Here is a 14,945-nt window from a genome sequence, read left to right as displayed (position 1 = left end):
GTACAAACCCATGCTGCAAGCTCACCCACCTTATTCCGGATGCTCCTGGCGTTGAAGTAGACACACTTCAAACCAGCGTCTTGCTTGCCGGTGCCCTCTTTCGAACTTTTAACCCTATCCCTGACCTCACTACTCTCAACATCCTGTACACTGGGACTACAATTTAGGTTCCCATCCCCCTGCTGAATTAGTTTAAACCCCCCCGAAGAGCACTAGCAAATCTCCCCCCCAGGATATTGGTACCCCTCTGGTTCAGGTGAAGACCATCCTGTTTGTAGAGGTCCCACCTACCCCAGAATGAGCCCCAATTATCCAGGAAACCAAAACCCTCCCTCCTGCACCATCCCTGTAGCCACGTGTTCAACTCCTCTCTCTCCTTATTTCTCACTTCGCTAGCACGTGGCATGGGTAACAACCCTGAGATAACAACTCTGTTTGTTCTAGCTCTCAGCTTCCACCCTAGCTCCCTGAATTTCTGTCTCAAATACCCATCTCTCTTCCTACCTATGTCGTTGGTACCTATGTGGACCACGACTTGGGGCGACTCCCCCTCCCCCTTAAGGATCCAAAAAACACGATCAGAGACATCACGAACCCTGGTACCTGGGAGGCAACACACCAACCGTGAGTCTCTTTCGTTCCCACAGAACCTCCTGTCTGTTCCCCGTCTCCGGGGCCCCGGAGTGGTCCGAGGAGCCCCCCGGAGACGTCTCCGGGATGAAAACCGGGCTCCCCAGCGACGTCGACCGGGGTGTAGAGAGCGGGGTGTAGAGGGCGGGGTGTAGAGGGCGGGGTGTAGAGGGCGGGGTGTAGAGGGCGGGGTGTAGAGGGCGGGGTGTAGAGGGCGGGGTGTAGAGGGCGGGGTGTAGAGGGCGGGGTGTAGAGGGCGGGGTGTAGAGGGCGGGGTGTAGAGGGCGGGGTGTAGGGAGCGGGGTGTAGGGAGCGGGGTGTAGGGAGCGGGGTGTAGGGAGCGGGGTGTAGGGAGCGGGGTGTAGGGAGCGGGGTGTAGGGAGCGGGGTGTAGGGAGCGGGGTGTAGAGAGCGGGGTGTAGAGAGCGGGGTGCCTCCCCCGTCCACGACCCGAACAGGTAAGAATAATGGTGACTTCTGCTGGCCCCCCGGCGATGCCCCCCGCTGCGCATGTACAGGGAAGCTCACTTCCGCTGACCTTACCGTTGACTTGTGCCCAATGGAAAGATTGGAGGACCGGAAGGACTCCGCTCCTCCGCCAATCAGAACTCCCCCATTGTCTCAATGCGGAAGCTGGACATGGAGGTTTGTGCCGAGCAAAACTGTTGTTCCCAAACCCTGAATGAGCTTGAGCTGCACACAGACTGAAACTTCCTCCTGTCTCCAACATATGTGAGTAAAATACTTTATTTTCTCCCCCTTTCCATTTATTTTCTCATTCTCACCTTCAATTCGTCACTTGCAACAACTGAAGGGAAAGGAAGTGAATCCAGGGAGGGTGCAGATTCTGGAAAGCTTAGCCCAGGTCTCTCTCTCTCTCTTAAAGACATTGAAAGCCTTTGCTCCCTCAGCTTGACTCATTTATTTGTCTGGCTAAAATGATGGTCTCTTTCCAAATGTTCACAATTAAAGGGCTGGTTTCCCCAGGAGATGGCTGATATTAAAGGGAACAGTAAACAGGACAAATCAAACCCAACCAATTACTTCCTTGTCGGAATACTCTCCACCATCAGCAAAGTGATGGAAGGAGTCATTAACAGCGCTATCAAGTGGTACTTACTTAGCAAAACCTGCTCATGGACGCTCAGTTTGGATCCCACCAGGGCCACTCAGCTCCTGACCTCATTACAGCCTTGGTTCAAACATGGACAAAAGAGCTGAATGCCAGATGTGAGGTGAGAGTGACTGCCCTTGGCATCAAGGCAGCATTTGACCGAGTATGGCATCAAGGAGCCCCAGCTAAACTGGAGTCAATCGGAATCGGGGAAAACTCTCCGCTGGTTGGAGTCACACCTGGCACAAAGGAAGAGAGTTGTGGTGGTTGGAGGTCAATCATCTCAGCTCCAGGAGTTCCTCAGGGCACATTCCTATACCCAACCATCTTCAGCTGTTTCATCAATGACCTCCCTTTCATCATAAGGTGAGAAGTGGGGATGTTTGCGAATGACTGCACAATGTTCAGCACCATTCATGACTCCTCAGATAATGAAGTCGTCCATGTCCAAATGCAGCATGTCCTGCACAGTATCCAGATGTGGGCTAATAATTGGCAAGTTATATTTGTGGTACACAAGTGTCAGGCAATGACCATCTCCTACAAAGGAGGATCTAACCACCGCCCCTTGACATTCAGTGGCAGTAGCATCGCTGAATCCTCCACAACCAACATCCTGAGGGTTACCATTGATCAGAAACTGAACTGGACCAGCCATATTAATACTGTGGCCACCAGGGCAGGTCAAAGACTACAGCGAGTAACGGACCTCCTGACCCCCCAAACCTGTCCACCATATACAAGGCACAAGTCAGGTGTGTAATAGAGTAATCACTGCTTGCATGATTGAGTGCAGCTCCAACAACACTCAAGATGCTGTCCTACACCATCCAGAACAAAGCAGCCTGCTTGACTGGTCCCCATTCCACAAATATTCACACCCTCCGCCAATGGCGAACTATGGCAGCCGTGTATACTATCTATAATGTGCACTGCAGTAACTCACCAAGGCTCCTCCGACAGCACCTTCCAAATCCACAACCACTACTATCTAGAAGGACAGGAGCAGCAGATACCTGGGAACCCCACTACCTGGAGGTTCACCTCCAAGTCACTCACCAGACGGACTTGGAAATATATCGCCCTTCCTTCATTGTTGCTGGGGCGACATCCTGGAACTCCTTCCCTGACAGCACAGGGGATGTACCTACACCTTAAGGACAGCAGCGGTTCAAGAAGGCAACTCATCACCACCTTCTGAAGGACAACTAGGGATGGGCAATAAATGCTGGCTGAACCAGCGACTCTCATCCTGGAAATGAATTTTTTAAAATGTTACATTGGACAGAGATATATGGAATGCTTTATATATATTATTGATGGTTCTGTAATAAAATACATTCATTATTATTTCTAGTTTTGTAATATAGTACTGTACCTACAGTATATAGAATCACCCCATCTCTAATCAGTAAATATACTTAGATGGAGAGTCTCTGCTCTTGTACAGGTTGTAATGAGTTTAGATTTGTTGATCAGCATCAATCAGCACCTTCATAAGAATTGGGAGGGGAGGAAGTGAATCCATTCTGTATATTACACACATTTTCTGACCAATAACATAGACATATATCTGTCTGGCAGTCTCTGTGTCCAGGACAGGAAGCAGTGAGCATGGATCTGTCAATCAGCCTGATTCAGTGCTTTCAGGAGAATTGGGAGGGTGAATATTAGATACAGCAGAGTGAGAATGGAGGAAGAGTGCGTGGGATGGAGATTTTAAGCATTTGAGGGAAAGCGAGAGAGCTAACAATGTTCGATAGAAACTAGAATTGTCGGTTCTGAATTTCTATCCTGTACTGACCGTGATGATTTTTGTAAAATCTTTTTGCAGGAATTTAGAACAAGAGGGGTTTGAGGTGGATATCTCAAACTAAATATCACGTCAAGAACTGATTGAGTCACTCAATTCTTGGGAACTGAATATCATCGGCCTTTGAATCTAGAAGGAGAGATGTTTGTCTATTCTGTCTGCTTCAAGAGATTTTAAACATCGGTGTGTCTGGAAAAGCACTGAGACACACACACATCCGCGTGAGACTGTTACAGAGCACTGACTGTGGAAAGATCTTTAACCAGTTACACAGTCTGAAAAAATACTACACCATTCAGAGCAGGGAGAGACTGTATCGGTGTTCTGTGTGTGGACGAGGCTTCAACTGATCGTTCAACATGGTGAGACGCAAGATCACCCTGACCATGGAGAAACCATGGAAATGTGAGGATTGTGGGAAGGGATTCACAGCCCCATGCCTGCTGGAAATACATCAACGCAGTCACACTGGAGAGAGGCCTTTCACCTGCTCTCAGTGTGAAAAGGGATTCACTGTCATTAGCAGCCTGCGGAGACATGAACGAGTTCACACTGGGGAGAGACCATTCACCTGCTCAGACTGTGGGAAGAGATTCACTCAGTTATCCAGCCTGCAGAGACACCAGCGACTTCATACCGGGGAGAGGCCGTTCATCTGCTCCGTCTGTGATAAGGGATTTGCTCAGTTATTCGCCCTGAAGAGCCACCAGCGAGTTCACACCGGGGAGAGGCCATTCATCCGCTCTGTGTGTGATAAAGGATTCACTCAGTTATCCGACCTGCAGACACACCAGCGACTTCACACCGGGGAGGGGGAGAGGCCATTCATCTGCTCAGTGTGTGATAAGGGATTCACTCGGTTAACCAACCTGCAGAGACACCACCGACTTCACACTGGGGAGAAGCCGTTCATCTGCTCCGTGTGTGATAAAGGATTCACTCAGTTATCCATCCTGCAGACACACCAGCGAGTTCACACCGGGGAGAAGCCGTTCATCTGCTCCGTGTGTGATAAAGGATTCACTCAGTTGTCCAGCCTGCAGACACACCAGCGACTTCACACTGGGGAGTGGCCATTCATCTGCTCCGTGTGTGATAAGGGATTCACTCAGTTATCCGGCCTGAAGAGACACCAGCGAGTTCATACCAGGGCGAGGCCATTCATCTGCTCTGTGTGTGATAAAGGATTCGCTCAGTTATCCAACCTGCAGAACCACCAGCGAGTTCACACCGGGGCAAGGCCATTCATCTGCTCCGTGTGTGATAAGGGATTCACTCAGTTATCCACCCTGCAGACACACCAGCGAGTTCACACCGGGGCGAAGCCATTCATCTGCTCTGTGTGTGATAAGGGATTCACTCGGTTATCCCACCTGCAGACACACCAGCGAGTTCACACCGGGGAGAGGCCATTCACCTGCTCCGTGTGTGATAAAGGATTCACTCAGTTATCCCACCTGAAGAGCCACCAGACCACTCACACCAGGGAGAGGCCATTCATCTGCTACGTGTGTGATAAGGGATTCACTCGGTTATCCCACCTGAAGAGCCACCAGACCACTCACACCAGGGAGAGGCCATTCATCTGCTCCGTGTGTGATAAGGGATTCACTTGGTTATCCCAGCTGAAGAAACACCAGAAAAATGAAAATGAAAATCGCTTTATTGTCACGAGTAGGCTTCAATGAAGGTACTGTGAAAAGCCCCTAGTTGCCACATTCCGGTGCCTGTCCGGGGAGGCTGGTACAGGAATCGAACCGTGCTGCTGGCCTGCTTGGTCTGCTTTAAAAGCCAACGATTTAGCCCAGTGAGCTAAACCAGCCCCGATAGAGCGTTCACACCGGGGAGAGGCCATTCATCTGCTCTATGTGTGATAAGGGATTTGTTCATTTATCCAGCCTGCTGAACCACAATGTCACTCACACCAAGAGCAGGCCCTTTAAATGCTCTGACTGCAGGAAGGGTTTCAAAAGTTCACAGTTACTGATGTCCCACCAGCGTATTCACTCTGAGGAGAGACCGTTCAGCTGCTCTCACTGCGCAAAGAGCTTTAGAACCTCATCCAACCTGATCAAACACGAGCAACGTCACACCTAACAATGAAGCAGAATACCCGGAGGCCTTGTTCATCGTGGCTGGTATGGATCCTGCTCGGTCCAAGACCGCAAGAAATTACAAAAGGTCGTGAATGTAGCCCAATCCATCACGCAAACCAGCCTCTCATCCATTGACTCTGCCTAGAATTCCTTTCTCTCGGAAAGGCAGCCAGTATAATTAAGGACTCCACGCACCCCGGACATACTCTCTTCCACCTTCTTCCGTCAGGAAAAAGATACAAAAGTTTGAGTTCACGTACCAACCGACTCAAGAATAGCTTCTTCCCTATTGCCATCAGACTTTGGACCTACTCGTATTAAATTGATCTTTTCTCTACACCCTAGCTATAACTGTAACATTATATTCTGCAGTCTCTCCTTCCTTCCCTATGTACGGTATGCGTTGTCTGTATAGCATGCAAGAAACAATACTTTTCACTGTATACTTATGGGAAGCAAGAGATTAAATTGCAGAGCCGTTGGCAATGATATTTTCGTCCTCACTATCAACAGGGGTGGTACCAGGGGATTGGAGAGTGGCGAATGTCATGTCCCTGTTCAAAAAAGGGAATAGGGATAACCCTGGGAATTACAGGCCAGTTAGTCTTACTTCGGTGGTAGGCAAAGTAATGGAAAGGGTACTGAGGGATAGGATTTCTCCTCATCTGGAAAGACACTGCCTGATTAGGGATAGTCAGCACGGATTTGTGAGGGGTAGGTCTTGCCTTACAAGTCTTATTGACTTCTTTGAGGAGGTGACAAAGCATGTGGATGAAGGTAAAACAGTGGATGTAGTGTACATGGATTTTAGTAAGGCATTTGATAAGGTTCCCCATGGTAGGCTTATGCAGAAAGTAAGAAGGCATGGGATAGTGGGAAATTTGGCCAGTTGGATAACGAACTGGCTAACCGATAGAAGTCAGAGAGTGGTGGTGGATGGCAAATATTCAGCCTGGAGCCCAGTTACCAGTGGCGTACCGCAGGGATCAGTTCTGGGTCCTCTGCTGTTTGTGGATTTTCATTAACGACTTGGATGAGGAAGTTGAAGGGCGGGTCAGTAAATTTTCAGATGATACGAAAATTGGTGGAGTTGTGGATAGCGAGGAGGGCTGTTGTCGGCTGCAAAGAGACATAGATAGGATGCAGAGCTGGGCTGCGAAGTGGCAGATGGAATTTAACCCTGACAAGTGTGAGGTTGTCCATTTTGAAAGGACAAATATGAATGCGGAATACAGGGTTAACGGTAGGGTTCTTGGCAATGTAGAGGAGCAGAGAGATCTTGGGGTCTATGTTCATAGATCTTTGAAAGTTGCCACTCAAGTGGATAGAGCTGTGAAGAAGGCCTATGGTGTGCTCGGGTTCATTAGCAGAGTGATTGAATTTTAGAGCCGTGAGGTGATGATGCAGCTGTACAAAACCTTGGTAAGGCCACATTTGGAGTACTGTGTGCAGTTCTGGTCACCTCATTTTAGGAAGGATGTGGAAGCTTTGGAAAGGGTGCAAAGGAGATTTACCAGGATGTTGCCTGGAATGGAGAGTAGGTCTTACGAGGAAATGTTGAGGGTGCTAGGCCTTTTCTCATTAGAATGGAGAAGGATGAGGGGTGACCTGATAGAGGGTGATAAGATGATCAGGGGAATAGATAGAGCAGACAGTCAGAGACTTTTCCCCCGGGTGGAACAAACCATTACAAGGGGACATAAATTTAAGGTAAATGGTGGAAGATTTGGGGGGATGTCAGAGGTAGGTTCTTTACCCAGAGAGTAGTGGGGACATAGAATGCACTGCCTGTGGAAGTAGTTGAGTCGGAAACGTTAGGGACCTTCAAGCGGCTATTTGATAGGTACATGGATTATGGTAGAATAATGGAGTGTAGATTAATTTGTTCTTAAGGGCAGCACAGTAGCATTGTGGATAGCACCATTGCTTTACAGCTCCAGGGTCCCAGGTTCGATTCCAGCTTGGGTCACTGTCTGTGTGGAGTCTGCACATCCTCCCCGTGTGTGCGTGGGTTTCCTCTGGGTGCTCCGGTTTCCTTCCACAGTCCAAAGATGTGCAGGTTGGGTGGATTGGCCATGATAAATTGCCCTTAATGTCCAAAAGTCTGTGATCTATGATTAACCTAGGACAAAAGTTTGGCACAACATCGTGGACCGAAGGGCCTGTTCTGTGCTGTATTTCTCTATGTTCTATGTGACAATAATAAATCAAACAAACTTGTCATAATCTTGTCCACCTCTCTCAAATCTCCCTTCGATCTCCTTTGCTACAAGGTGAACAATCCCAGCCTGACCTGAACAAACAAACAGAATATGTTAATACCTGGGATCGGACGGGAATGTTTAATTTCTGTTTGAATGATACTGGGAATATTGTCCTGGACAATAAATGATTGGAATATTTACCTTGGGTGTGATTGAATGGAATATATCAATCTGGTATCCACCTACGTTCTAGTGAAAGTCTGGAATGTGTAATTGGGATGAATAAGTTGATCACTATCTCTTGGAAATATTTCCATGCTTTTAAAAAAAATTTAGAGGACCCAATTATTTTATTCCAATAAAGGGGCAATTTAGCATGGGCAATCTACCTATCCTGCACATCTTTGGGTTGTGGAGGTCAGACCCATGCAGACACGGGGGAATGTGCAAATTCCTCACAGACAGTGACCTGGGGCCGGGATCGAACCCGGATATCGGCACCATGAGGTAGCAGTGCTAGCCACTGTGCCACCCAGATATATTTACACCCTGGCCAATGAACTTTGTTTTTAAGAAACCCACATTTGAAAGCCCGGCCACGACATGAAATATCAGCATCATAACAGGGCAGATCAGAAAGACAGACACTCACTTTGATATTTTCATCAGAGCATCTGAGAGTTAAGTATATGTGACATGATTTTGGGATCCCGGTGTGAGTGTGCAGTTGTGATCTGTTACATGTGAAAAATAACAAGCTTAAATTCATGGTGAAATGGACTGAAGACCGGGTCCCAAACACACACAGCTACTGGAGACACAGCAGGAGATGAAATGGTTAATGTGGCCAGGAGATTGAGACACCATTGTGACATCATCAAGACATTGACACACACTCCAGAGAGAAACTGACTTTAAAACAATCCGGATAGAATTAAACACACTGGACATGGGCAAAGTGGGAGTGAAATTAAAGCGATAATGGGACAAGGAAGGGCTTGGGAGAAATAATAGAGTAAGAATTGTCCACAAAGAGAGAGCTGGAGACTCTTTTACATCCGTGTTTGATCTATTCCTTGAAGCATCTGTCCTAATGTACCAGTGACTGAGAACTCAAGGCGCTCCTTCAGAAGAGAAGATGGAGTAGATATTACCCCAGACGGAGCCAGGACAGAAATGGGAAATAATGAAGTGACATTGAGTGGGGATCAGAAAGACTCCCCCCCCCCCCCCCACCCTCTCGGTGTGGACTGTAAGAATTCTTTTTTTAAATATAATTTTTATTGGAATTTTTAACAGAAAATATAAAACATAACGACAAACAATGAAATGCAACAAAATAACCCATAATAACTGTAACACCCCAGACCATATGTATCCCATCCCCCAACCCCAATGAACAACAAAAGAACTTAAAAATAAATTAAAATTAAATAAACAAACATAGTCATTGTCCGCCCCCCCCCTTTTCCCTCCCCCTTCCCCCCTTTCCCCTCCCCCTTCCCCCCTTCCCCTCCCCCTTCCCTCCCCCTTCCCTCCCCCTTTCCCTCCCCCTTCCCCCCTTTCCCTCCCCCTTCCCCCCCTTTCCCTCCCCCTTCCCCCCTTCCCCCCTTCCCCCCTTCCCCCCTTTCCCTCCCCTTCCCCCCTTTCCCTCCCCCTTCCCCCCCTTTCCCTCCCCCTTCCCCCCTTTCCCTCCCCTTCCCTCCCCCTTCCCCCCCTTCCCCTCCCCCTTTCCCCTTCCCCTCCCCTTTCCCCTCCCCCTCCCCCTCCCCCTCCCCTTCCCCTTCCCCCCTCCCCCTTCCCCCCTTCCTCCCCTTCCCCTTCCCCTTCCCCTTCCCCCCTTCCCCTCCCCCTTCTCTCCTTCTCCCCCCTTCCCCTTCTCCCCCTCTTCCCCCCTTCCCCCTCCCCCCCTTCCCCTCCCCCTCCCCCTCCCCTTCCCCTCCCCCTCCCCCTTCCCCTCCCTCCACTTCCCCTCCCCCTTCCCCTCCCCCCTTCCCCTCCCCTCCCACCTTCCCCCCCTTCCCCTCCCCTCCCCCCCTTCCCCTCCCCTTTCCCTTCCCCTCCCTACCCCCCTTCCCCTCCCCCCTTCCCCTCCCCCTCCCCCCTTCCCCTCCCCCTTCCCCCCTTCCCCTCCCCCCCTTCCCCTCCCCCTCCCCCCCTTCCCCTCCCCCCCCCTCCCCTCCCCCCCTTCCCCCCCTTCCCCTTCCCCTCCCCCTCTTCCCCTCCTCCCCTCCCCCTCCCTTCCCCTCCCCCTTCCCCTCCCCTCCCCCCTTCCCCTCCCCCTCCCCCCTTCCCCTACCCCCCCCTTCCCCTACCCCCCCTTCCCTACCCCCCTTCCCCTACCCCCCCCTTCCCCTACCCCCCTCCCCCCCTTCCCCTACCCCCCTCCCCCCCTTCCCCTCCCCCCCTTCCCCTACCCCCCTTCCCCTACCCCCCTTCCCCTACCCCTCCCTCCCTCCCCTTCCCCACTCCCTCCCTCTCTCCATCCCCTTCCCCTCCCCTTCCCCATCTCCTCCCCCTTCCCCTCCCCCTCCCCCCCTTCCCCTCCCCCTCCCCCCCTTCCCCGCCCCCTCCCCCCTTCCCCTCCCCCCCTTCCCCTCCCCCCTTCCCCTTCCCCTCCCCCTCTTCCCCTCCCCCTCTTCCCCTCCTCCCCTTCCCCTCCTCCCCCTCCCTCCTCCCCTCCCCTCCCCCTTCCCCTCCCCCCCCCCTTCCCCTCCCCCTCCCCCCTTCCCCTCCCCCTCCCCCTTCCCCCTTCCCCTCCCCCTCCCCCTTCCCCCTACCCCCCCTTCCCCTACCCCCCTTCCCCTACCCCCTTCCCCTACCCCCCTTCCCCACCCCCCTCCCCTACCCCTCCCCCCCTCCCTACCGCTCCCTCCCTCCCCCCTTCCCCTTCCCCCTTCCCCTCCCCTTCCCCCTTCCCTTCCCCCCCCTTTCCCTCCCCTTCCCTCCCCTCCCCCTCCCCCCTTTCCCCCTCCCCCCCTCCCCCCCTTCCCCACTTTCCCTCCCCCTTCCCCCTTTCCCCTCCCCCTTCCCCACTTTCCTCCCCTTCCCCTTCCCCCCTTTCCCCTCCCCCCTTTCCCCCCCTTCCCCCCCTTTCCCCTCCCCCTTCCCCCCCTCCCCCCCTTCCCCCCCCTTTCCCTCCCCTTCCCTTCCCCTTTCCTCCCTCCCCTTCCCCTCTTCCCTCCCCTTCCCTCCCCCACCCCCCTTTCCCTCCCCCTTTCCCTTCCCCTCCCCCCTTTCCCCTTTCCCCTTCCCTCCCCCTTCCCCTCCCCCTCCCCCTCCCCCGTCCCCTCCCCACCCCTTCCCCTCCCCCACCCCCTTCCCCTCCCCCACCCCCCCGTGCCCCTCCCCCACCCCCTTCCCCTCCCCTTCCCCTCCCCCTTCTCCTCCCCTTCCCCTTCCCCTTCCCCTCCCCTCCCCCTGTCCCCTCCCCCTCCCCCCTTCCCCTCCCCCTCCCCCTCCCCCCCTCCCCCTCCCCCCCCCCCCCTCCCCCCCTCCCCTCCCCCTTCCCCCTTCCCCTCCCCCTCCCCCCTTCCCCTACCCCCCCTTCCCCTACCCCCCTTCCCCTACCCCCTTCCCCTACCCCCTTCCCCTACCCCCTTCCCCTACCCCTCCCCCCCTTCCCCTACCGCTCCCTCCTCCCTCCCCCTTCCCCTGCCCCCTTCCCCCCCCCTTCCCCCCTTGTCCCTTCCCCCCTTTCCCTCCCCTTCCCTCCCCCTTCCCCCCTTTCCCTCCCCCTTCCTCCCCCTTCCCCACTTTCCCTCCCCCTTCCCCACTTTCCCTCCCCCTTCCCCACTTTCCCTCCCCTTCCCCCCTTTCCCTCCCCCCTTTTCCCTCCCCTTCCCCCCTTTCCCTCCCCCCGTTCCCCCCCTTTCCCTCCCCTTTCCCCCCCTTTCCCTCCCCTTCTCACCTTCCCCCCCTTCCCTCCCCTTCCCCTCTTTCCCTCCCCTTCCCTCCCCCTCCCCCCTTTCCTCCCCCTTCCCCTTCCCCTCCCCCTTCCCCTTTCCCCTTCCCCTCCCCCTTCCCCTCCCCTCCCCCTCCCCCTTCCCCTCCCCACCACCCTTCCCCTCCCCCACCCCCTTCCCCTCCCCCACACCCGTTCCCCTCCCCCACCCCCTTCCCCTCCCCTTCCCCTCCCCCTTCTCCTCCCCTTCCCCTTCCCCTTCCCTCCCCCTCCCCCTTCCCCTCCCCCTCCCCCTTCCCCTCCCCCTCCCCCTCCCCCCCTCCCCCTCCCCCCCCCCCCCCCCTCCCCCCCTCCCCTCCCCCCCCTCCCCTCCCCAGATATTACCCCAGACGGAGCCAGGACAGAAATGGGAAATAATGAGTGACATTGAGTGGGGATCAGAAAGCCCCCCCCCACCCTCTCGGTGTGGACTGTAAGAATTCTTTTTTAAAATATATTTTATTGGAATTTTTAACAGAAAATATAAAACATAACGACAAACAATGAAATGCAACAAAATAACCCATAATAACTGTAACACCCCAGACCATATGTATCCCATCCCCCACCCCCCAACCCCAATGAACAACAAAAGAACTTAAAAAATAAATTAAATAAACAAACATAGTCATTGTCCGCCCCCCTTTTCCCTCCCCCTTCCCCCCTTTCCCTCCCCCTTCCCCTCCCCCTTCCCCTCCCCTTCCCCCCTTCCCCTCCCCCTTCCCCCCTTCCCCTCCCCCTTCCCCCCTTTCCCTCCCCCTTCCCCCCTTTCCCTCCCCTTCCCCCCTTTCCCTCCCCCTTTCCCTCCCCCTTCCCCCCCTTTCCCTCCCCCTTCCCCCCTTTCCCTCCCCCTTCCCCCCTTTCCCTCCCCTTCCCCCCTTTCCCTCCCCTTTCCCTCCCCCTTCCCCCCCCTTTCCCTCCCCCTTCCCCCCCTTTCCCTCCCCCTTCCCCCCCTTTCCCTCCCCCTTCCCCCCCTTTCCCTCCCCCTTCCCCCCCTTTCCCTCCCCCTTCCCCCCCTTTCCCTCCCCCTTCCCCCCCTTTCCCTCCCCCTTCCCCCCTTTCCCTCCCCTTCCCTCCCCCTTTCCCTCCCCCTTCCCCCCCTTTCACTCCCCCTTCCCCCCCTTTCACTCCCCCTTCCCCTCCCCCTTTTCCCCTTCCCCTCCCCCTTTCCCCTCCCCCTTTCCCCTCCCCCTTTCCCCTCCCCCTTTCCCCTCCCCCTTTCCCCTCCCCCTTTCCCCTTCCCCTTTCCCCTTCCCCTCCCCCTCCCCCTCCCCCACCCCCTTCCCCTCCCCCTCCCCCTTCCCCTCCCCTTCCCCCCCTTTCCCTCCCCCTTCCCCTCCCCCTTTTCCCCTTCCCTTCCCCTTTCCCCTCCCCCTCCCCCTTCCCCTCCCCCTCCCCCTCCCCCCCCCTTCCATTGTAGCAAGATCCTTCGCCGGGCTACTAGGGACGCAAAGGCCAGCACACCGGCCTCTTTCGCCTCCTGCACTCCCAGCTCCACCCCAACCCCAAAAATCACAAGTCCCCATCCTGGCTTGACCCTGGATCCCACCACCCTCGACACCGTCCTCGCCACCCCCTTCCAGAACTCCTCCAGTGCCGGGCATGCCCAGAACATATGGGCATGGTTCGCTGGACTCCCTGAGCACCTGACACACCTGTCTTCACCCCAAAGAACCTACTCATCCTCGTCCCAGTCATGTGGGCCCGGTGCAGCACCTTGAATTGGATGGACTGTAAGAATTCTGGGGGACTCCCTACTTCAGGTTTTCTTGCTAATGAGTGAACATTAAATTAAATTCTATGACTGGCTGTGTATTTAATTTGAATTTGATTGTTACACTTCTCCTGTTTTTATTCCTGTTGTGATTACGCTCTGGGTAAGGAAGGTTGACAGGTGACTGGATGGGAAATTGTGGTTTGGGTCTTCACTGACCAAATGTTTTATTGATCTGAAAGGTGTAAAAGGAAACAAACTCCAGCAGAAATCGAGCCGTGCTGAGAACAGACGACTTGCTGTGTGGGAACAGGGAGATAAACAGCTCCCAGAGGACAGAGAACACAAGAGTGCCTGGAATCCTAGACAACACCTGGGTGTCAAGGTCACCATGTTTTCACTGCTTGGCATGGGAATGCTGACTCCCTGTACTGGGGACGGAGTGTGGGGAAGACAATTGTTTGGGAGTTTGACGTGGCTTGGGCGGGTACAGATGGTTCAAGGACAGGTTTTGTAATTGGTCCATGTGTAAGGAATATTTTTAAAATCCTTGTCTGATCCATGTGTCCCTTCCTATTACTGTCTTGCTGGCTGCTGCACCATTGCAGATTCTGGGTTTGAACTACAGACTTTGGAAACCGCCAGCTGCAAGCTGTTAGTTGAACTGGTCAAATGGATTCCCCTCTGTGCTGTATGGTAGGGTCCGTGATGTCATTGTGATGGACTTGGCTAGCAGTCAATCAGCTCTTCTAAAATTCCGAGAGTTACCCCATTCTTCATTCTGATTGGTGGAACCCTTCAGAAACATCTGAAGGAAAGGCTAGGAGAAGAAGTAATCTCCATTTTAATTCACGTCTATTCAGGCCTAGAAGGCAGCACACAGCAAGTCTGGACTCTATTACCTCTCTGCCTGGTGATTTAAAATGCTTCCAGCCAGCCTGTGAAAGTTCCACTGGAAGCTAAAGCAGATTCTCTCTCAGCCGAGGGCTTGTGACCAAATACCTTCCTCTTTCTGCACAACCTGGGAGCTGTTGGCAAGTTGTCATCTCTGTTCTGATGAGGCAACTGTGAGGCCAGAGCTCTGAGTTTTCTCTCAGCTGTTGGACTCCTCCTTAGGGTTCCGGATAAAGAGAGGGGCCATTGAAAATCCATTTAAAACTCTCATGTTGAGAACTTCAGTGAGGCTGGCCGTCCGTCTGGTGGTCCATCAATGACCCTGACTCCACCACTCCCTGGGGAAGAGAGATTCACAGACCCATAGACCTCAGGGGAAAGAAATATCCTCATCTGTGTCTTCAATGTGAAACCCCTTTTAAATGTAGTTCTAGTCGCTGCCACAAGGGGAAACATCCTCTCTGCCAGTTCCACTCATGATCTTACTGAAACACATGAGATCCTCTATCATTGTTCTAAACTGCAATGGATACAGCCC

General features: G+C 53.7%; 2 protein-coding genes across 4 annotated transcripts in view; one reads left to right on the top strand and one right to left on the bottom strand.

The window, feature by feature from the left end:
- The window catches only part of LOC119951358 (zinc finger protein 229-like), a 394,086-nt gene that overhangs the window by 146,291 nt on the left and 232,850 nt on the right, over positions 1-14,945 (bottom strand). The gene's annotated exons all lie outside the window — the stretch shown is intronic.
- Positions 1,069-5,996, top strand: LOC119951359 (zinc finger protein 229-like). 2 transcript variants are annotated; one of them, XM_038774503.1, is made up of 2 exons: positions 1,069-1,087; positions 3,578-5,996. In XM_038774503.1, the coding sequence occupies exon 2, from the start codon at positions 3,916-3,918 to the stop codon at positions 5,242-5,244; it is 1,329 nt and encodes a 442-aa protein (XP_038630431.1). In that variant the 5' UTR covers positions 1,069-1,087; positions 3,578-3,915; the 3' UTR covers positions 5,245-5,996. The 2 variants fall into 2 exon arrangements, with proteins under 2 accessions (XP_038630431.1, XP_038630430.1); XM_038774502.1 differs by lacking the exon at positions 1,069-1,087 and adding an exon at positions 2,057-2,109.

Source organism: Scyliorhinus canicula, chromosome 17 (genome assembly GCF_902713615.1).
Source record: "Scyliorhinus canicula chromosome 17, sScyCan1.1, whole genome shotgun sequence".
Taxonomy (NCBI): domain Eukaryota; kingdom Metazoa; phylum Chordata; class Chondrichthyes; order Carcharhiniformes; family Scyliorhinidae; genus Scyliorhinus; species Scyliorhinus canicula.
This window is presented reverse-complemented; position numbering and strand designations above follow the sequence as displayed.